General features: G+C 35.5%; 1 protein-coding gene and 1 long non-coding RNA gene across 2 annotated transcripts in view; both read left to right on the top strand.

The window, feature by feature from the left end:
• Nucleotides 1-1270: 1270 nt before the first annotated feature.
• Nucleotides 1271-4951, top strand: LOC148821951 (uncharacterized). Its single transcript, XR_016093910.1, has 3 exons — nt 1271-1540; nt 1655-1690; nt 2571-4951. It is a non-coding gene; the product is annotated as an uncharacterized LOC148821951 (long non-coding RNA).
• Nucleotides 4952-7554: 2603 nt separating this feature from the next.
• agps (alkylglycerone phosphate synthase) overlaps nt 7555-24505 on the top strand; it is a 56214-nt gene continuing 39263 nt past the window's right edge. The window contains exons 1-4 of the mRNA XM_088930570.1: nt 7555-7751; nt 21694-21783; nt 24166-24256; nt 24353-24473. Of these exons, the coding sequence (XP_088786696.1) occupies nt 7579-7751; nt 21694-21783; nt 24166-24256; nt 24353-24473 (475 nt within the window). The 5' untranslated portion in view covers nt 7555-7578. The remainder of the gene's footprint in view (nt 7752-21693; nt 21784-24165; nt 24257-24352; nt 24474-24505) is intronic.

The following is a 24505-nucleotide window of genomic DNA, read 5'->3' as shown; positions in this document are numbered from 1 at the left end:
TTGGCTCTTTTAATACCTTTCGGGATTTGGAATTCTTGTATGAAGTCCCCATAATCTTCAGGAATTTGCCAATTCCTAATTTGTTTTGGCAAACACGAAGCAACAACAGAAAATTCCTTGTAGAAAATGTATATTGAACATTAGTGTGCCAGCTGAACAGTATTTCTGTGCAACTCCAATACAAATTAAACATAAGAACATAGGAATTTCCACACAATGTTACATTGCATGTTACATTGTAAAATGGTGTATTCTAGGTTGCAATTTTGAGGGATTAGTAAATCACAAGTATGCCTGTTTAAAGAACTAGCATCTAGTGAGTCATAACCAAGAACAGCATTTTAACATGCCACTTCAGAGTCATACACAACCCTTCTTGTATGATCCAAAGATGCATTTATTTTGCATATTTATAGTTACCATTGTAATTAACATTTTTGAAGATCCATGTGAAAATCTGTGTGGCTTTAGTTCCATTACATTCTGTGGCTGACAGGAGCTTTTCTTGTTTTTTTGTAATATGCCCAGACCTCTGGAACAGCATCCAAAAATAAATGAGGGACTTGAACAGATTGGGTGTTTTTATACCTCGCTGAATTAAAAAAAAAAAGAAACGCATCAAATGTTTTTAGAAAAGCATGGTCTATCTGCTTTATTTGTTTTATCTCCCTTATTTAATTTGCTTTCACACGTAGTTTTGTCATCTTAATTTTTATTATGATTTCCATGTTATGCTCTTTGAGATGACAGCTTTCATAGGTGATATTATCATCATCATCACCGACATACAATTAAGGAAACGGTTAAGGCTATTATTAATAACCATTCCAATTAATATATCATGATTAGACTGTAGGTTTCGGGTGCTGGATTACAGTACATACCGTAAACACTCATGCATTATTTACCGTTTAAGTTTTAAATTCAGACTCAGTAGGTCAAAAAATATTTAGCATAGTTATAAATTTACAATAAAAAACTGCAATAGTACTTAATGAAAAACTTGTTGAAACCCAACGAGTACAGGCATAGTTTGAGGAAACAGATCTAGAAATTCTGTCACCAGTGTGCAAGTAAAACGTATTGACATGCTGCAATTAGTCACGGTTTGAAAGATTTCTCCCTAATGATAGAGGCTTTTACCCCGCATTTTTACACGTACCTGTTAAGAAACTCACTTCGCCTCTACCTTAGCTTACAGTGCAGCCCTGTGTCTGCAATCACACTTTAAAAAAGTGCTTTTGCAAAGCGCGTTCATGAGGACGCGTTCACGATTGGCAGCTCCACGTCGACATTCTTCCAGCTGCAGACTTCTGCACAGAGCAGGCAGACACGGAGGTATACCGTTGTAAAGGCTGTGTAACAGTTCATGTTAAGACTTACGAAGGCCGACATTTCCAATATCCACAGATAAATTGTATACCGCCTCTTTTCTTTGTCAGCATTCGACTGTTACTAGATCAGGTATTTGCATGTATGTTCTCCTTCACTGCGTGTTTGACTACAGCTGGCGCCCATAGTGTTCACTTACTTCAGCCAGGTATGTATACTTCCTTTATGTTAAGTGTTCCTAAAAGTAAGCAGTTACATGGTATTTCATTTATTGGGTACGGACTTTACTGTTTTTTCTTTTTTCATTTATTTTAATATGAAGGTGATGGACACTGGCATTCCTTCAACTTCTAACACAGTAAGTAATATTCCAAAATGTGCACGACAAATCTGCCTTAAACGTGATCACATATTTCGCAAAGAAGCATAAGCGGGGGCCTAAATCTCTTAGACACTTTTATTGATCTTTTAAAGTAATTGTAATTTTCACAGCAGTGCAGTTTGCGTTATACCGTATGTGACAGACGGCTTGAAAGAAAAGTTCAGAACAAAATGCACTTGTTCTGGAAGCTGTGGATACAACTGAAAATGTGGATTTTGGATTTGTCTTGAGTACCCGACTCTATATTTGGAAAGTTTAGACACGTCAGCTCTTCTACATATCGGCTCTCACAATTGTTAACTTCACAACCTTGAAGACAGACAAGGTGGAACAAGACTGTTCTATTGACTTAAGTCCATGGACAAAAAGTCCTTAAAGGATCTGAATAGACTTTCATTTTATTGTTCTGAACGTTTTTTGAGCAGTGTATTTGGAGTAAAAGCTATTTTATACGTGCAGTGTCTGCGTGTGTGCTGTAATAATAAAAACTAATAATTTCGTTGAACACACTGAGACTTTTTCCAGGCTCTGAATGTGTTAAAATATGTGATGGAACAACAGAAGGTCTTTAAGTGACTGTGTCTTTTTAACTAGTAACCTGGGCCCATGTTCCAGCTCCAGATTACTTTTTAATTTATTTGGTCTTTATTGCAATGGAGTCTATATCTATAATTCTCCTCTACCTTCCAGTTAGGCCTACATTTAGTACTTATCAATCAATTTTCAAACGCCTGGTATAAATATACGTACTAATTGCAACTGCTAATTTATTCTATCAGTTTCCAGTAAATTTGGGGCTTTAGTAAGTGCGAACCAGAGATTATAACCTTTTCTGATGGCTGTCATTGCTTTAAAGGTGCTGCACTGGAGGATTTCTGAAAACCATTAACCTGGAAGAAAACGTGGCCGCACGGTGGCTTTCCAAGTAAAGTTCTGTAATACACTTAGACTCTAATTGTTTGCAGTCAGTGCATTACAGAACTTTGTTTTGGGAGTTAATGCTCTGGCTTTGAGGAAATAGTACCTTTGGAGGTTGTGGTAATGATGCAAAATGTATTATTTTTTTCATCCCACAGTACACTGCATTTTTCATCAGGGTTCTTCACTTTTGGATAATTTGAACTTCAGTCAATTGAAAAAAACTAAAAAATATTGAGAATATATGTCACAATAAAAGCACAGTCCTGTGTGCTTATGTTCCAGTTATTGCTAGCTTGTATTGTTAGAAAATCTTCATGCAGATAAAGACCCTCATCAATTTCATATCAGTATAATATGATGAATAGAGGGTGACAGATGTAAGAGTAAAAAGTATTCGATCAATGTCAAAATTCACAAGAAGAGTAAACATAAAGCCAAATGAAGAAAAATAACCACATTCACACATTCTTACTTCTGAGGGATTTCTAATTAATGGGCTTTGTGACATTAATACAAGTAAATGCAGCAGTTGTCAATAAATAACTAAGATATTTAATGGCAAAGTAGAATTCTGAAGTTGGCAAGCGACTAAAAATATGATGCGAAAGACCCTGGGATCCTCACACGCATGCTAGTCTCATGTTTGGAGAGACCATAACTGAACTGGGATACTGATTAACCAGGCTGGTCTGTTCTTAGCCTGTGGTCTTTTAAATATACATTTCTAATTATTTTCAATGTAAATAAAATGCAGATTATAGTCATAATCATACAAGAACCAAGGTTTCTTCTTGAAATTAGGGGGAAGAAAGGGTGATACAATCTTTAAGTGAATGTGTCTTGAGTAGAGCACTCACCCTGCAGTTTGTGTGGGTCCAAATGCCCCATATACTGTAGTGATGGGGACACTATACTGTAAAAAAGCTGCCGTCCTTTGGAGGAGAAGTAAAACCGAGGTCCTGACTCTCAGTTTTCTTTAAAAATTTCTCAGAAAGAGTAAGGGTGTTCCTGGTCAAATGTCCCCCTGGTCTTTACCAATCGCATCCTCCTAATCTGATTTATGAATTGGCTTTATTACTCTGTTCTCCTCTCCACTGATGGCTGATGTGTGGTGAGCGTCCTATGAGCACTTTGGCTGCCTCCACATTATTCAGATAGTTGGTACACATTGGTGGTGAAGGAGGGCAGTCCCCATTACTTGTAAAGGGCTTTGAAATCTCTCTTCTTTGTGAATCAATGTTTTACTATCTGAAGAGTATTCCTGGTGTCTGGTTTAGTCATTTTGTTACTTAGAAACACTCTTTGGCTTCTTCAGGTATTGATAGTTGCCCCTGTTCATATGGTGGCCTAAACTATTACATCCCATGAGCCTGTAGAGTGTTCACAAATGTTTGCATGATTAAGCATCTTCCCAATTTATGCCTTTTCTCACTTCCATACTCAGATGCAGTATATATTACCATTCCAGATACAAGTGCGATTATTCGGGATGTAAGGTTAGTTGTTACACTGCTGCTTTCAGGACATTTATTGCTAGGGAGATCGGGGAGGCTAGTTTTCTCACTAGTTTCAGGAAAATAAAATGTCTAAATTGTTTGGAACCGTCATAAATTGGGTTTAGGTATTGTAAAGCTTTTTGAAATCTAAAATAAAATATACTATTAGTATATGATGAAATCTGTTTCGGACCCAACCATTATTACTCAGTTTGTTTTGAAACTTTAATTACATATTAAAATTTACACATATCAGTCAGAACTAATGGTTGTTTATCAAAAGGTGTTTTATTATATTTCCAGGGCAGTAAAATGTGAAGAGATCATTTCCTGGAACATTTGTAATTCATTATTTCTGCACAAGAATGCTGGATTTAAGAGATCTTGTGTAGTAAGAAAACAATGGAGCAATTAATTGTAAAGTTCTCTTGTTTTTCCAACATAACTGGGAAAAAAAAGCTGGATGTCTTGCTGAACAAACTCTGAACAACTTTTTAATTCTATCTTGTATGAGACAGCATCTTAAACACGTTAATTCTCTTCACATTCTTGTATTCTGTTGCAAACACATTGTAAACTTTAAATCTGATAATAATGGTGGAAGACTGAAGGTGAAAAGCCATCTGTTTTTTATAATCGTTTAAATGACTGTGTAAGTGTGTTTTTGTTTTTAATTCTCTTGTCATGTAATCCAGTTCATGTGCCGAACGTCAGTTCGAAAAGAAATGGAATATTTTTTGTAACAATAATGAATTAAAACTTTGCAAGATTTCTGCCATTAACTAATAAATCTTCCAACAAATTTGTTTGCTTTCACAAACCAAGGTGTCTTTCACTTTTGATCTAAAGATCATCACTATCACCCCATTATTTAATGGGTATCTGTACACACACTGGAACCATAGTACTTTATTATTCTGTATAAATCTTGGATAGAAGATTCAAAGTAAAGTACAGTACACTGTCTTCTCTGGGTGTTTATTACATTTAATTTACACTTATTATTTATATACAGTATTATATACTTAGTACAATTTACAGTCACTTTGTATATGAACTGCTACACAACAAAAATATTAACTGTAGCTGCCACATCACAGATTGTTCCACAAAGATGGAATAAGTTTTAATTTAACATTGAGTAGTAATTAAGAAATAGCTAAGACATAAGACATATACAGTTGTTGTCAGGTTGGTTTTGACTAAAATAACATGCTATGTGGTTGACAATACATGGGATTTTGTTAAGCATGATTTTAAGGCAAAACTGCCAATTCATCACAGGGTAGCTTTTACATTAGATCTATGTTTTAAGAGTGGATGTAATCTGAAATAATTAGTCTGAAAAACTCAGTTTCCATTACAGTGAGACTATGTAATAAAGAAGAGATTTATTTTTTGTCATTTAACCACAGTATATACAGTACAACCTAAATGTGTGATATTTCAGAAATCATTTATTGTTTTGAACCGTATGCATTGTGGGTGTGAAATGACTTTACAGTTAGGATACTTTAATTTTCCTATATAAAAAGAAAATGGTTCTAGTCTGACGGTTCTAGTCTGAGTAGTCCGTTAAAAGTCCTTCTTTTAAGTGGTGAAAAGAGTTATAAAATCTTTGAAAATAGTTTTTTATGTTTACAAGTGAAAATCAAACCATGCACATTTTAGTTAAGGATGCCAAAATGTAAGTAGAATTACATCACTTTTTCAAAACAAGTGATTTTACTTTTCCCTAATTTGAACAAGAAATAATTCATTTTTCAGGACAGGATTAAAATTTATATATATTAATTGATTCTCTGCACACAACGAGGTGATGCATGGTAAAGGATTAGGTCTTTTTGCTGATTAAATGTGGCAAGCATTCCATAAAGTATCCAGTTATTCTGATCAATCATATGTTACATCTCTCAGTACACCATCTCATTTCTTTGAAAATTTCTTTGGTATTGCCCATTGCAATAGTAAATGTTACATTAGATTTTACCATCTGTCAGTACCATTCCTTTGTCTAAACAAGTCTGCAGCTTGAAATGTCCATGTACTGTAACCCTTTGTATAGGCAATACACCACAAAGTAGAGACTCATATTCACTTATTATGTAAGTGTTATAAATATAGATATTCAAGAAAAAAAACTTTTTACTGTCATTTCAGGAGTTTATTTTAAAATAGTATTCATCTTTTGTTCAGTTATTTCACTTATTTGTCATCTGTTATGTGGATTAGATTTTAATGCACTTTAAGAATACATTTTTGCCACTCTAATCCAATAAAAGCAGAAAAAAAATATTTCTGGAAGCTTTATTGAAGAAGTGTCACTTATTATATTATATTATTCTGAAGATCAGTAAAGAATGTGATACCAAGAGCCTGTTTTATGCATTAACTAACCACTTTATTCAATACAAGGTTATGGGGGAGCTGGAGCTGGAGCTTATCCCATCAAGCAACAGGTGCAAGAGAGAATACACAGTGGATGGAACACCAGTCTATCACAGGGCACACAGACACAAACTCACCCCAGGGCCAATGATCCCAGAAGCCAATTAACCTACCATTATGTTTTTTGGACTGCGGGAGGAAACCCACTCGAACACTGGGAGAACATAGAAACTCCACACAGATAGCACCCCAGATCCAGAATTGGACCCAGGGTTAAAGCACCCTGAGGTATCAATGCTAACCAGTGTGCCACAGTGCCACCCATTCTACATTTACGTTCACTTCAGAATTCACATAAGGTCATTTTCATCTGAAATCTTTATGTCAACGTTAGATGAGCAGTAACAATCAGTAAATCAAAACAGAATGTAAAACGAAAATGAGCAAAATTTGAAAAGTGGTGGATATATACAGGACAACCTTTTTAATTAGGGGATTTCATAAAAAAGATGTAACCTGTACTATACTACAGGTTAAAGTACAATTTAAGCAAATTTATGATTTAGAGTACGATGTTTTCCTGTTACATTAACAGTATTTTCCTGTAAATTTCCTAATGCACGTTAGTATATAATATGGTGTACCTATTCAAAATAACGATAAAATAATTGAAAATATAAGACAGTAAATTTGTTTTAATACAGGTCTCTGAGTACATCAATACATTGCAAATTCGTTCTTCTTATTAAGCCAAACTCATGACGTCAAGGTTTTAAATCTATATTTGAAAATGAGATCAGGAAAGTTTTGTTTTTAAAAAGCTCGTTCAAACCCCCCTCCATTGTATTTGTACTGTACGTTGTTACACCCATACTCCGCAAACAAGACTACTATAAGAGAGCTGACAGGTGAGAACTCCGATCTGCTTTCTGAGGTTGCAAGTACACACCTCGTTCGAGCAGTGCATGCTGGGGGTGAGCTCTATACCTCACATCCTAATCATCACCGCTGACCTTTGACAGCCAGCCCAGCCTTTCCCCTGCACAACACGGAAGCAGCATGGCGTCTAACAGCTCCGAACGGCAGCAGATTGCACAGCAAAGGTTGAGAATCATTGCTGGCCATTTACAAAAACAAGCAAACAGGGATCCGGCCCATGTCTTGGCAAATGCCTGTAAAGGAGAAGCGGCCGACACAAAGCCCGAGAAAACCAGGAAGATACCGAAACGGAGGTGGGTGGGGATGTGAGAGGAAAGGAAAACCGATGGCATGCTATTACTGTACGGTTACGGTAGTTGTGGTTTAGTGACAGCTGGATATTAAAAGAGTTCCCCAACTTGTGTGTAAGACTGAACAAGACTGCAATCAATATTTAGATCGCCGACTCTACGTAACTAAAAAGTCGAAAACTATGCTTCGGCGGGGCAATGAACTTCGCAGATTATGTAAATAGAATATTAAGTCTGAATGGTTTCTGGACAATGTGGTCTTTCATTTTCAAACAAGAACGGGTGCAGTGATGCCAGATTGCTATACTCAGGCCTGTGAGAAATGGTTTAATATGCACGTCCTCTTACGGTTTTGTTGCTCCTATGTGGACTATTCCGCGGTGGTTAATAGTTGCATTTCAAACAAAGGACGCGCCCAAAAAGTTTTGTGGGTTAATTATGATAGTCGCTCATTTATTAATTACTCTGCAAGGAATTCGGTGTTGAGAACACGATCCTTAATGGTGTAATAAGAAAAAAAAGTCGAATTTCCCTCTATTTTACGAATATGGTGTGTGTAATTGTACAAAATGTAATTTGTCAGAATTACATTTCTGCCTAGATAGAGATAGTGACGTTTTAATAGATAAATATAAACTGTTAACTATTAAAACTCAAGTTGTGGTATTGCTTTAAAATTTAGAATAACAAAAAAGTATAACGGTAGCTGTACAACTAAATGCATTGATCCACAGTGAAGTTTGGGGTTATACAATATTCATTTTAGAATTAGAAAGATTTTCGTGTATCACTGCTGGTTATACAACAGAAAAACGATGTAAGTCCAGTATTACTCATCCAACTATAATGTTAGGTGTAATTTAAGGCAAGTTGCTTCAATACCTAAGAATTATAGTGATGTTTGGGAAAACGTACTTTGGGTTTAAATATAAGCTGTGGTTTCCTTGCAACATCAGTTTGATTGGCAGCAGTTTTGCAATTCTAGTTAATAATTTGAGTTATGCGGGTAAATATAATATTTAAAAGCTGAAAGCTGATAGGTCAAAACGCCCGGTGGTCTGATCGTTGAATCTTTTCATATTGAAGGGATATTTAGAATCAGAGTGACATCTAGTGTTAGACATTTGAATAGTGTTATGAAAATGTATGGTACTGAAAATATTTGCGTTCAATACTGCATTATAAACCCCTTTAGTTCTGGTGTTTTGAAATGCTTAATGCAAAATCTCCGACCGAGTCTAATGCTCATCAGTCTTTAAACTACCAGTGTAACATGCCTTGTAATTATAATGGAACAAGTAATAGGTTTATTCCATGCTGGAAAAAAAAGAAGAAAGAAATCACAACGTTTCGGCCGTGGAGCCTTCTTCACACACCTGAAGAAGGCTCCACGGCCGAAACGTTGTTTTTTCTTTCTTCTTTTTTTTCAGCATGGAATAAACCTATTACTTGTTTCTTTGCAGCCTACGCATGCTGAGGCAGCTACCCACCTGAACTAACTTGTAATTATAATATTCACCATACAGTCTAACTTATAGTATTTTATTCATATATATTAGTAACATTAATTAGTATGTTCTGTGAAACGGAAGTTATTTGCAGGTCTCTTCCCTTGCCGCTCCTGTCCTGCCAGTTCGTCCCTCACTACCTGGGCGCGAACCCGGGTCTCCGGCGTTATACGCAGGGGTATATTCGTTACATAGGTGATATAAAACCGTATCAAGATTTTCCTGCCTGCCCTTTTTGGAGAATTAACAAACACTGTGAATAAATGTACTGAAAATCTGTTGTTTTTTTATACTAGATAAACAGAGTACATAAGCTTTCAAAATGACAAGAATGTCAATGGCACTGTTATTAACCACAAGTGCTGCATTTTGACCAGAATGAAAGGGCCATGTTTCGTTTTGGTATTGCTTGTTTGAAACGGAGAAAGCCTAAACGTTTTGAGAACTTTGTCTGGAAATGCCCTGCTGTATTGACAAAACAGAAGCAAGAGCCTATAAATACTGTATTCATCAAGATAAACATGGCTAGCTGCATGTTATTTGTTTTGACTTTAGTGACATACTGTAGGCTTAAATCTTTAAAATTCTTCGCTGTGCTGCAACATTGAAATTAATGGTCAGGCCACATAGTTTTGAAATTAAAGGAAGGTAAATCCTTCATCAGAGTCTTAGGATTTAGGTGTTTGGGGTAATGAAACAACCATGAGTTTCTAAACAAAATTATCTTATGATTTCAAAAGGCTTAAACATACAGCAACTAAAATGCTGTATGCATTTCTTGTAGCCTTGACATTCCACAAAAGTTATTTTTGTACATTGTGTTTTCTGTGATTCAAAGGTGTTGTGCTGCATGAACAAAAGAGTTCTTGTTTAAGCTGGTACTTCTACTGCTGATACTTTAGATAATCTATATTTTCTGGGTGGATAGTTGTAGTAGTAAATGGATTCATACAGCTTTATTGAAATAGCTTTATTGGCAAGACAAGCTTGTGTACACCAGGTTTGCCAAAAGAAAACACTAGTGCCGTGAACAGTGCAACTAGGCATAAATATTATTTATAAAGAACACTTGCATGCTTTATGTATACATAACATTTACAGACCTGTTTGGTAATATGTACACAGTATATAAAACAAAAGACCTCAAATCCAGTTTCTAGACTTCCTCTCAGTCTATGGCATTTTCAGAAGCCGGTTTTTCTCTTCTTTCGTCTTTGAGATGGGAATTTTTGTTCAGCATTTGTTTTTCGAAGTCCTGAGGCTATGTAGCAGGATTATCACTATGTACTGCTCTCACTGTCCACAGTCTCTGATGTCTCTCTGGTTTATGCTGTCCTGGCCCATTCTTTATATTGTGGACACCGAGTTTGTGTTTGTGTAGATTTGTCTCTGCTTGAGGTCCTTTATCCAGATGATATATTGTGCCAGTGACTTTCCTAATCTCTTTGTAGAGTATAGTAGTGCTCTAATAAATATTCTGTGATTGCATGTGTTTGATCCTATTTCTCTGACTTCTGAATGAGGGCCTTTTGTCTACCCACTGAAGTTGCAGTTTTGTGGCAGTATGAGCGAGGATAGCTTCTGTCCCACTGGATTCCACTGTATTTATGCATGCTCTTCTCCACAGTGAGTACTATTGTGAAGTTCCTTTTACACAAGGGACTTCAGGATATAGTTGGGAGGCATATGTGTTAGCCCCATCTGATGTGACCATTTTATACCAGCAACATTCACGTTGTCTCTAGAATTGATAAACATGTCCTTCCTACATGCCACTGGTTATCTTTGTGTGAAATTTGCTTTAGCTGAGTATACTTGCGTATGTGTAATTTTAACAGGCGTGTCAAGAAAACTGTTATGCAAATTATACACCTTGTGTACTGTGTTGGACTCTCTAAACTCCTCTTTCTCTCAATGTATGAATTAAAGGGACATGCTACAGAACAAGAGATTTTATAAGGGCGTTTTAAATACTGAAACATTTCAAGTGGCAAAATGCAATAAGTGTGAAAAGGCAGAGAGAGACAGCAATGAGAAGAGAATGTGCTTGTGTATATCGGCTTAATCAGTGACCACATCACAAGATGGAAACTCCATAAACCAGGGAGAATGGTTAATAGTTTTATATTTTAGGCTTTCAAAAATGTGGAATTGAATGTGAATGAAGTATGTATGTTAACAATGTGTTTTAAAATGTTATTTTTTGAATAAAAGAACCTGAAAAACATTTTCAAATGAATGCTTAGCTCAAATGGTTTTTCTGACATTTGATGGTTCTTTGCAGTGTTAAAGTTAAAGTTCTATATATCTTCCTTTGTTTTTTGTCAGTTTACATTTGAGCGTAGGCATGCTCTTCTGCCCTAGTTATGTTAATATTCGTGGTAAATGATAAGATAATGTATTTAATGATGATTTGTCTGAAAAACATGTGTGAAAGCCAGTGTTTGGGGTAAATCAAAATATTTCCCAGCTTTTTAAAAAAGACTACCCAAAATCATTTTACTCTTCCTTCCTGTAGGCTGGGGAACATAATATATTTTATTGAAAATCTATCAGAAGTGGAAGTTTGGAAAATTACAGTACTGTAGTACTACCCTTGTGAATCCTTCTTCAGAAAGATGTTGTAATCTTTATACAGTATAAGCCCTTGAAGCTTTAAATTGAGCTATATGTTATTTGTATATTACCAAAGACTTTCAGACAGGCTGTTGCAGGATTTTGTATTGTTGGTTTAAAATTAAAATTTAGTGGACACATTTTTAAGATTAACACAAAACGAGCTTCTTTTTTCAGTGTCGGCAAAGATACTTGTGCCAATAAAGGTCTTGAACGTTTCTCCGAAATGTAGTCTTTGAACCCCTTCAAAGAGCACCTAATTCTGATGCCGAGTTTCTCACAAGTTTGTTTTCAGCAGGATCAACAGATTGAGACCTGTGTCCTTGCCGTTTTTTGCAGTGTGACTTTTGTGACTGCAAACACCTTTAAGCTGATCAGTGCCTGCAAATAAATAAAGTTTCATAGTTCATGTCAGCCAACTTTTAGGATCTGGTGATACGAGCAGCTTTTTCAAAAAGTAAATTAGTCATTGTTGAATTTAAAGAAATCACTATTCGTCTGTAATTAAGCAAATAAACCTAGATAAATGCAATTTGATCTTTAAGTTAAAGATCACATTGCATTTATCTAGGTTTACTTGGATACTGAATGGTGTTTGCACCAAACATTTTCCTGAACCTCTTGTTTGCATGTATTTTAAGACCAATTGTAGATACTACCTGTTTTGAGAGGACATTAGCCATTTATGCTCACGTGGTGAAGTATCACTGGAGTTGGGTGAGTTTGAGTTAAGATATCCTGTGAGCCTTGTGGCTTGTTTGCTTCCTTTGAACTAGCACTGTTGTCAATGAGGGCTGTGTCTTCCTCGTGCACTCAGGGTGTGCCCAGTGTCGGCCTACAGTACATTTGCTTTGGTGGTGTTCCTGTAATAGAACCTTGTTGCTCTGTTATAGTGTGAAGGTGAATATAATGTGCTTTTGGATGCTTCTGTGATGCTTAATTCACCAACTGACTCTGTTAAAACTGAGAACCGGAAGCACTTTTTTACCTAAATCACTGTGGGAGTATGGAACGAGCTACCCAGCTATGTTGGATGAGATCCTAAGATCAAGGTACTATTAACTACCAAACCTACCAACTAAATATATAACTACAGAATGGCCTCTCCACATTATTTATAAACTTTATGATGTTGTTGTGACTGATCATTCTCCATGAAGCCTTTTCAGTTAGTTTTTCTCCTTTCCTTTTTTTCCTGGTCTGTGAGCCCTAATTTGCCTTATTTGGAAAAAAATGATCTGTTTATTTCTCATTGTTCTGTCTTGTTAAACAAATATTATCAAAAATTAGATCCTTATCTTCCAACCAGTGCTCTCTCTCCTGTTTGTACTATCACAAAGTGTGAACCCCCCCAAAAACCAGTGATAGCATCATTTAGCTATTTGCAGGGCCTAAAATGCATCTACAATTAAATAAATAATGGTGTTGGCAAATGAATTTTTTCATGAGCAAAATCTGTTAGGTTATTAATCAGGGTCTCTCAAATGTTTTCCTTAATACTTTTCAGAACATTATTTGTCTTGCACAGGATCAGTCACAGACCTGTGTTCAAATACACTTGCAAACACCATTCAGACGGTTTTAAGATTTTATTTCCTTCTTTGTCAAAGTGGGACTTAATTTTTCCGTTCAACAGGCCAATGTCACAAAACATCTTGTAAAGGCATTTGTATGGAACGGTCTGAAATCTGAGCAGCCAGCTCCTTATACTGTAGGTTCTGAGATACAGTATGACTGTTTATATTAAGGTGGTACCTCCTTTGTTCAAATGAAAAATCATGCTGTACTTTCAAAAGCTAATAATGTTTAGGAAAGATGACACAGCTACCATAATTCCCATCCAAATAGATTTTAGTCATAGAATCTAAAATATATAGACTACCCACACCCAGTTAGTTATAGAAAAAATATCATTTTCATATTTAAACAGTGGCATAACGGGTGAAAAGGAAATTTCTTTTAGCAGTGTTAAATGGGTAAAATAAAAAAGGAATGGATGGTATAAAGTTCATATTTATACAATTTATACACAAGGGAGTCATAACAGTAACACAGTTTTGGATAAAATATAATTATTTTTCTAGTCATAATTATATGGAGAAAGAAAAGCATGTTTTTTGCACATAGAATTGCAAGTTTGGGACATGCTGTTCCAATTTAGGAATATAAAGACATTTCTTGATAGTTTGAAATTGTATTTTTAATTATTATTTTGCATGACTTTGGTTGTGTTTAAATATTTCTCAGGACTTTGGAGTTAAATAGTACTATTTATCATTTAATAATTGTACATTTTACGTATCTTGATCCAAGGCAATCTTATTATTCCTCCCAACAGTTTATCAAATGTAAATACCTACTTATGATGTATACTATTTACTGAGTGGCTAAAGATACGCCAGAAACAATTCTTATGTTGGTTGACATTTTTATATGTACAAACAAATATTCTTATTTGCAGTTAAATACCTTAGGCCAAATAAAACACATACCCTCTATCCCAGCACAGGTAATGATCATGAGGATGATATGAAAGGGAAAAAAACAGTTATTGAGCTGTTTTAGTAGATGTTGGAGCTGAATAAGAAATTCAGTGATTCAAAGATTTGTCTCTTCTATTTCTGGTTTCATAGGTCTGTACTCCCTCTCACCATTACTATTCAGAGAAGGAACAGGAACACTAACATAGGCTGTAATTAAAGGCACATGGTATCTATCCATCTGGAAATTGATGATTTAATTATCTATAACATCTGCTGAACGGGGGTCTGCAGTAACAGTGTTAGCCACCCCTGCTAAATGGTTCAATCCTGATACTGTTGCTTGTTGAAAGACGGTAAAATAAAAATGATCACGAGGCATACGGTATATGGACTGAGAAAATTGACTCTTCCAACACCACTGTATATGCATAGGAAGAACATGAGAAATGCAATTTTCTGTTGCTTACAAGCAAAATTATATTTGAACAACTATTATATTTAAAATGGAACTAAATAATGCAGTGAAAATTATTGTATTTAAGAATTGAAATCCAGATTAATAAGAGTGGAACCTACAGTACTCCTATATGCTGAAAAAGTTGATATTTAATAATTGACCATTTTAATACCACATAAGCAACCTCCCTGTTGCTTTCTTTGCCACTGAACCAAATGCTGTGATGAAGGTTATATGTGCAGTTACAGTGGATTACATCTAAATGAGATTGGCACCAGTATGCTTGGTGCAAAGATCTAGAGAAAATGGGGAAAAAAAAGAAACATTAAACCAAGACGAACATCTTCAGGTAGCAGAGACAAAAGGAGAACCCATGAGAAAAAAAATGTGGTAATTCTTTTTAGGGACAAAATGCAAGAAATAGAAGTTATTGCGCTAACATGCAATTACAATTATTTTCAATAAATAAAATAGAGAAAGGAAATCAGAAGCGAGAGAACTGTTAAAGAACATACTGTAAGAACAGTTACAAATGAGTGGAAGCCATTTGGCCCAACTAGCCTGTTTGGTAGTTAATAGCTAATTGGTCCAGTGTATCGGCTTCAACAATATGGCTGAGTTCCATTCTCCCACGGCCCTTTGGGTAAAAAAATACCACTTGTTCTGAGTTTTAAGTGCACTTCCACATAGTTTCCAGTTTTGTCCTCTGGTTCATGTTATCAGAACTCTGAGAGTAATATGGTATCCTATGTATGATAAGTAAACTTATCAATGTGATAGAGTTTGAGAGAAGTAAAATAGTATAAAATAGATATGGAATCAGAAGAGAATGAATGGGATCTTTTTAGAGGAAAGTACTGTGAGTAAAAGGCTAGAAAGCAGTTGTCAACGTGGCTTCATAAATGAATTTAGAAACTAAAGAAGACGTATAGAGATAAACGTAAAGAATATTTTTAAAAAAAACACAGTCCATGAATTAGATTGTGATTAGAATGAATTGCATGCACGGGTAACTGAGAAATCGCGTTGCAAGCTAAAACAAAAGCAAAAGACCAAATTGGAGGGATGTAATTATTCGTGTACCACTGGTAATAGGATCAGAACTATTTTACATTGTATATCCATAATCTAGGTTCATTTTGTGAAATGGTGAAATTCACAAATTATACCAGAAAAAAAGAGGATTACAAATCACTATATAAATTGGAAGCAGAAAAAGAAATTCAATTTGGAGCAACACTTGGCAGATGTTATTTAAGGGTGACAAGTGTAGACATTACTTGCATGTAGTTGAGACAAACTATTGATACTGTATAAGATGAAGAAACACTGAGCTTGAAGAAGTTATCTTAGAAAAAGTCCTGTTTTTTTAAAGAATTTGGGGAACTTCACATGTCAGGCTAGAACGACGGATGTCTGGCAGCGCTGGGGCTCTGGGTTCAGCTCCTGAGGTGCTAAGCTTTCATGTTTCCCCGTGTTCGTGAAGGTTTGCTCTGGGTTCTCTGGTTTCCTTCCACAGTCCAAAGACAAACTCGGAGGTTAATTAGATTCTGTAAGAAAACCGACCCTGGTGTGAGTGTGTCTGTCCTGTAGTACCATCCAGGGTGTAGCCTGCCATGCGCCTGTTGCAATGAATAAAAAATGCAAACAGTGTTAATGGATGTATGTTGAAGTTGTGCAATGCACTAGAAAGACCTGACAGAATACTGTGTGCAATTTTGGTCAACATGTTACAAAAAAGTCCAGAGAACAGCAATTGGATATATTCCCAGGCTTAAAGGGAAGTCTTTCTCTGTCAGGATAAAAAAAAAAAAAGAATGTTTTTAGTCTTGAACAGGACTGACTACTAGGGACCCCGATTTATTATTTGAGATAATGATATTCCACATCCTAAAGAGAACTGATCTGTAGACCCACCATTGAAACACAAACCAGAGGACACCAGTGGAAAATATAGGGAAGTACTTTTAGAACAGAGATGAGGAGGCATTTTTTTAACGAAAAAAATAAAGTTTATGAGGTCTGGAACAAGTTACCTAGCTGTGTTATCAAAGCTGACAACTCTGCTTCTTTCAGGACGTGGCTTTAAGATATCCTTGTACCACTTAGACACTAGTTAACAAACTAGATAGGCTCAGTGTCCTTCTTCCATTCATAACTTTCCTTATGTGTTTTGTCCATTTCTTGGCACAATAATACCTTGTAGAAATGTAGAAATACATGCAGACTGGTTAACGAAAAGACTTCATTGATTAATACCTTTTACTTAGTGTTGTTTATTGCTTGCAGCCTGTGATAGAAAGTCAGACTTTTTAAGGAAACACAATGACTCTGACAATAACCTGAGCGGAGGAACTCAAAGAGAAATGGCTTTAAATTGTGCTACCGTGAGCTTAAAAATTAAATAATAGAAAATCAAAAACGTACAACCATAACTTCCAAATGTGCAGGTGACGTCCTGGTTTATGAACAGAAATATAAATTATTTCAAAAGTGTATGAAGAAGAATGGAAAAGATAAAGGATTCTGTGTTGAGATTAAGTGCTATTTCGAGTTGCCCGTTCTAAAATAAGGAAACCTTCTCCCAAGAAGAGCATGTGCCTTTTTCTGTGTTTATGAAGTGCTGTGGAGTTTTCTAAATTATGTTATTGGTACTTAGGAGCAAGCACTTAAGGGTGCATTTGTGTCTTTTTATTATTCTCCCCTGTTTTTGTCAGTGTACCCCAGGGAGTCAGATTGAATAACAATAATGATATAGGGATCAAAAAGGGATACACTAATTGGAGACTGCAAGTTTATACAAAGAAATTCTTTGTGAAAACTCCCTGAGAAAAACATAGGACCTCTTGTGAATGTTTACACAGCCTGGATATTCCTAAACAAAGATGCATTCTTTGGTGCATCTTGGTTTAAAAGGCTATTGGTATTCAATTCAATGTTGGCTTCTCAAGTGTCAGTAATAGGAGTCATTTGTATTTCCAATTTTGTATTTGTGAGTTTTTGAATGATAGACTGAGTGTTAAACAAAAGGGTCTTTAAAATGAAAAACGTTTTACCTTTTCTAAAGATGGACTCCAAGAATTACAACACTGTACTGCACTTCCATTTGCAAACTAGTTGCAAACAAGTAATCATAGTTGATACTTAAACCCATTTGCTGTAATTTTCCATGAAATCTAAATCACATGAATCACTAATTCTCAGTAGAATGAATCCATATTTATCATCACTATTTAAAGTTTCATAACTAAGAAATATCAACTAAAGTAAAAAAAAAACAACTGATGAATAGCATTGTTCTTAATGAAGGGCAATGCCACTTTTGTATGTAGGGCACGTACAGTGTCGCTGAAGAAATCCTCCATCTCAAAGTTTTGAGTGATGGAAATTGCAGTGAAATTAGCTGCCATTCATTAAACAAAGTGGAATGATGCCTGGGTATGGAGGGTCGATGATCCAGTCTCTGTGTTGTGAATTTGCTCGTGATGTACCACAGCCAGTGAGGAAAGACATTTGTATGGTACATTTGTCCATCAAAAAACTGAAAACCTGACAACCTGCGATATTGTTGGAGTAATGGTAAGGTAGAATGCATTAACCCCTGTGAATCTGTTACAAAAATCAGAGGAGTGGTTACAAAGGACAAATACCCCTTTAGCCTTTTTGATTGCTATTAGTTTTGATCCGAGAATATCGTTGAGCCCTTTCTTGAGAGAAGCGACCTTCTTCAACAACATGCTAGTCCACGACACCTGCATCTCTGCGTATAAACAAGTGTCTCCCATTCTCGGTTTTAATTGCACTTGCAAGTCATTCTCACTTGTGTCCCCCTGGTTCATGTTTCACTGCTGATTCTGAAAAAAGTCCACTGGGTTGACTTGATCTGTGCGTCTGAGGACTTTGACTACTTGAACTGGGTCCCCTTGTAAACTTCTCTTTTCAAGACTGAAACATTTAAGTTAATTTATCTTGTCGGTGTAGGGCATTTAATTAAAGTTTACAGTAAAGTCATTGTAAAACTTAGATTGTAATAAAAATCTAGTGCTCTTTTAAGAAGTCATTCACTTCTGTTCTGAACTCTTCTACAGGCAGTTTGTCTTTCTGTTAATGTGGTGTGTTTTATCTTAATGGTGGCAGTCACTGAGACTGGCTGAACAAAAGTCTGTCAGGTGTTGGTTTTTATGACATGCTTGTCATTATCGTGCACAAAAAGTGTGAGCATTTGTTTGTGAGGCAGTGGCAGTTAATGAAAAGAGGGCATTCATTTTTGCAGTTGATTATGCAGCTTATTCATTTTCAACGTTACAACTGGCAAAACGTTTTTCATGGTTTTGTTTTTGCCTGAAGGAAAACTGCTGACATGATCACCAAGAGACTATTATAACATTTCAGTCAGACCTGTATTTAAAGACGACTCGCAGGACAGGCTAAAAGGTTGCCAAGTACAAGTAATGTCTTGATACCAGTTAGTGAATGTCTCAGTGTTCTGTTCATCTGAAATGCCTTTCTGTAACACGATAAGGTTATGAACGTCGTTAAAAACTATACAGTATATACACAAAGAAACCTGCTGAAATTTACAGTTATAGGGTACAGATAGGTGGCAAAAATAGTAAATAAAACCAATTTTACTGTTAGTACTGTAAGTGGTTAAATTTCTCAGCTCTCATTACAGCAATCAATTGTTTAAGGATGTGTTAATTACATCATTAAGGTAGGGGGATCCAAAAAACAGCTAGTTTAAAACTGTGTACAGTATGTATAATACCATAAATTGCAGTTTTAACATTTTTAATTACTCATTATTCAGTTGAAAAATCAGTTTTATGTTGAATATGCAGTAATTTGAATCATTTGAAAATGGATTCGTTTGAAAGTTTTTTAAATGTTTTGGTATTACTTTGGACTTCCAGAAAAAAATTATTTCTCTATGCTGTTTTATTTTCTATTACTCAGTAAATTCTTTAGTTTTGTGCTTGTGAAACAGGGACAGTTCATCTCAATACTTTTTTATTATGCATGACATCTTTCACTTCTCATAAACGCATTGATAAAAAGGTGTACCTTATTATTGTTCAGATGCATTTTTTTCCATATTGTCCTGATTAGTTATGAGCGCTGTTCTTGTCAGTTTGGGGGGAAAAAAAAAACAGTTGGGAATGAAACTATGAATGTGCTATGGATTACACTAAAGGCTTGCTTGTCACTGCCTGTTACATGAAGTGATTGCAGTTGATATTGCCTTGTTGAGAGCTGATAGGATTCTGTTTGCAGCTTAACCTTGACAACAAGATTGTGGTGTGCTGAATATTCTGATGGAATAGCCCCGGCACAGGCCATGGAAATTGTGACTTGTAGGTTTTAAATATAAAATGTAAATATAAAAAAAAAACAAGTAATGGATTTTAGGTCTAAAATCCAGTATTTGATTAAAACATTTAAGTTTTCATTCACTGTAGGCAAAAGCAGAACTGAAGTCTGGTGTGATATGTTGCATGTGACGTCAGGGTCTAACCTACAACACGTAAAAGGCATTGCTTAAGATAAAACATTGCAAAATCAAAGATTATTGTGTAAATTTCATGGATTAATTCATGTTTACTTAGCTGTTGATCTTTATTGCAAAGTACCGTTTCATCCCTTTTTCTCACCACTTCATTGAATTCAGGGCTGCAGGACCTATTCCAGAAAACAATGGGAGCAAGGTGGCATACACCCTGGATGGGACACCACCCACCACAGGGCACACCCAGACACAGACACAAACATGCACACACACGGAACCAGGGCCACACTTTCCAGGAGCCAATTAAACTACCTATATGCCTTTGGACTGTGGGAGGAAACCAGAGCACCTCCAGGACCAGTACTGAACCCAGGGTGCCAGCATTGTGAAGCAGCAATGCTAATCACTGCACCACTGTGCCACTCTTATTGCAAAGTATCTCTGATGCTTTTTAAGGGGCACAAATCCATTGCCTAAAATCAAAATCAGTGTTCCCTGCTATAAGGAACTGCACTTAAGTGGTAACTATTTGTTTTTCAGTGTGAACTGTATGCGATTCAGATCAGTAACCCAGATCATTTGAGTTACCTGTGACTTTTTATCTTGTACTTTGTGGTAAAAGTACTTTAGTAAGGCATTTTCACCGTTCATTTTCAAGTTCATTTGGCACAGGAATGTTATTTTTCATATTATTGTTAGATAAAATCAGCTGTTGAATTTCGTGTTTTACAGATAACATTAATGTCCTCTGTACTGTTCTTTTCAATTGCGTGTCTCTGAATGTTATTAGAGTAAATTATATTTAAGAGGAGAAAGTTGGAATTTTTATTGTAAAGATTTGTTTTAGATTATCTAGATTTTTTTTCCTCCTCATGTATCATGTTATCCTACTTAATAAAAAGAAACATTACTTTTGGGGATGTAATATAATAATGCAGCTTTTACCAATACCATATGAAATTTCCTGATATATTTTATATAACAAAAGGATTGTGTTATATATGAACAAAAGCATTAAGTAACTGTATATAATCTGCGAAATCACAAAAGTTAAGAAATGCAGTTTTTAGATGTCACAAGTATATTTTCTAGCTTTTTTTTTTACAATAGTTTTGTCACTGAAAAAAAAAAACATATATACAATGCGGTATTTAATAGGAATAAAATTCCAAAGGAATCTTTTCAGTACCCACACATGTTTAACTAGATTTTGCATGTGTGGCACATTTTATTGCTTAAGAATTCTCAGCTATTTTAATTATTTAAATCCTGCTGGGCAGAATGGAAAATGTGTCCCTGCAATGAAAAAGTTGTTGCTAGCAAACATGTTCCCTCAGTGAAACGGTTTTTAAGAAAATTGTTGTTGTTTTTTTAGGCAGGAGATTATGAAATGGAATGGCTGGGGCTACAGTGATTCGAGATTCCTGTTCAATAAGAAAGGCCAAGCTGAATTTACTGGTAAAAGGTACAGTATTTTGTATTTCTTTTCCTTTTAATCAGAGTATACATTTTTGTCACATACTTCTTTCATGCATAGTTTGCAAAAGGAGTTCAGTGGTCCTTTGACAGAATCAGATTCTGTATTTTTGCATTACATTGATAGATTATAGCTGTAAGTGGTCATAAAACTTTATGTAATAATATACTGACTTTCACTGGTGAATCAATACTGCTTTGATGGCTTTATGCACTAGTGGTGCACATTCTTCTTCTGTGTTTGTATCAGTATTACATCAGGTAAAGCCTGCCTTTCCTTCAACAAGATGTCCTGTGCCTTTATCACTGTAACTAGTCTCGTGTAGTTGTTGGTGTTATCCTCTTATAACTGCATTGCCAAATAGAAATACTTCCTTTTTGAACTTCTCCGAATCACCAATAAAGACGAACAAATGCATATGTTTTAGGACCAACATGAAGGTTTACACAAAGTAGAGATGGTGTAGTAACTCCATACATCTGAGGATAATGTATTGATTTTAAACAGGTCTTTGAGCACACCTTTGTTTTACTTTTGATTGCGTTTGGCATGTCTTTTATGCTCCATTGTTATCAGGGTTGATAAATGAGAGTTATCCTGATGTAGTGTTTTGTGTGAATTCCACACTTTAACAGATTAAGTTGATAAGTAGCTGCATGTCAGATACACTGTGCTGGTTCGATGTCTATATCCTCCATGTGACACCACTGCCACCTTGTGGTAACTAATATTTATGTTACCATTAGAGATGTAGATTCCCCAATATTAAAGGATACTTGCAGGGATGTTTCTGATATTGAAGGTTTTTGTGAATAAACCATTCTGTCTAGAGTGAGTTTACATACTTTCAACATTCAAGTTCAAATGAAAAGAAAATCAAATAAAGGTCCTTGTGGAATAAACAGAAGTGGCATAAAAATAATAATCAAGCTCTTGGCTAGTGAATAAAAATGCATCCTTCAGGGAGTCGTAATAATGGTTTAAGTTTAAGATACTTTTGTAGGTGTCCAATTTATTGTTATTGTATCTTGACTGAAATAATGCAGCACCTCATTATTTTCTTGAATGACAGCATCTTTATAAACCTGAATATGAAATGACAGTTCTAATGAACAACAGTATATTTCTTCCACTTCACACAGTTAGATGTGTTAAGTGATAATTTTTGTATGACATACAGTTTAGTTAGTTTACGTTTAGGGTTACTAGAAATAACTGTATTCAATATTTGCACACAATTGAATTGTTTCTATATGAGGAATACAATAATATTCCATTCTGTCATATTTTGTAATCATATTATTATAGCACATCAGTTAAGCTATTTAAAATTGACATTTTTTAAAGTTCATTTTGATTAGAAATGGGAAAATTAAGCTAAACCTTTGTGCAAAATTCAGTTAAAGTCTCTGAAGCATTTCAACTCCAAAAAAGAGGATAACTACACAATCTAGGCAAGTTGTTGGTGTCATACCAGGGAAGTATAAAACTATTATCTGGATTAGTCTGTGGCAGGTATTTTGAGCCTGTTATTAGTGATGGGACAAAACTATGGTACAAAAATAATGAATACATAAATATTTTTAAGTTTTTGCTAACCCTTTAGAAGTGCTGTCTGATGATGTACCTTTAGTCCCGTGACTGTTTTCTAAATCCTGTTCCAGCACTAGAATATGGCTAATGACTAACCCATAATACTGAGTGGCCAGCTATGTTTCTTGAAATCAAAGGAATGTCCTGCTCTGGCGGTCTAAAAAAAATTTAATCGTTTTAGTCTTAAACAGAGAAGACGTTGAGTGGAACGGATTCAAAAAGATTGAAATCCTCTAAGGCATTGATGAAGAAATTGTACAGACTTCTCTGGAATCAGCCAGCAGTAAGGCACAAATCAGAGAGCACAAGTGGGAACAAAAGGGACATACATCTAAAATTAAGAATATTGGGCACTTCTTTCCGCAACGGTATGCAGCAGCCAGATCAAACTACCCAGCCCTGTTGGAAAAGCTGATGTATTGCTTGTTTCAAGAAATACCCTGATGAAATCTTCCACTCACTTTGCTACAAATATCCAGACATGCAACAGGAGATGATCTTATGTTCTTATGTCCATTCCATAGCACATAATTAGATCTTTGACAATAATATATACATTAATCCGGAGTCAGTATGTTCCATTTTTTCTGAAGAACGTAGGGCTTAAAGTTCTTTTTCCATTTTACAAGCACTTGGAACTTCTTAGTTTCAAACATAAAACAATCAAAACCCGATATGAAACTTTCCTTGGTGGGTAGAAAGTGTGTTGCTGAAAGAATGATTCTTTAAATTTGCAATTGGACCGTCTCCTCTGACAGCTGTACGTGTTGATTTCAGGTATCGTTTAAGTGGCATGATAATACCTGGCTTAAAAGATTGGTTTGAAAACACTTTTGGAGCAAGTCTAGAACACAAAACACCACCCAAAGTAAGTTTTCATTATTTTTTTACAGTAATTCGATATTTCCATTTTCTAGCTTGTAGTCTCTTAACTCCTAGATATTTCTTTATCTTTTTTTTTCAGTCAACATTTGATGCCAGTGCTCTCCAACCACCCATTTTAAATGAGGGCTTCATGCAGGACCTTAAAGCTACAGCCATACCTTTTTCCCATGAAGCAGAAGACAGGATATTTCGTGCTCATGGTGAGCACAGTACGGAATTTTTCTTTTAAATA

Source organism: Atractosteus spatula, chromosome 13, assembly GCF_055471065.1.
Source record: "Atractosteus spatula isolate fAtrSpa1 chromosome 13, fAtrSpa1.hap1, whole genome shotgun sequence".
Classification (NCBI taxonomy): domain Eukaryota; kingdom Metazoa; phylum Chordata; class Actinopteri; order Semionotiformes; family Lepisosteidae; genus Atractosteus; species Atractosteus spatula.
The sequence above is the reverse complement of the archived record's forward strand: the minus strand, read 5'-3'. Positions and strand labels throughout refer to the sequence as shown.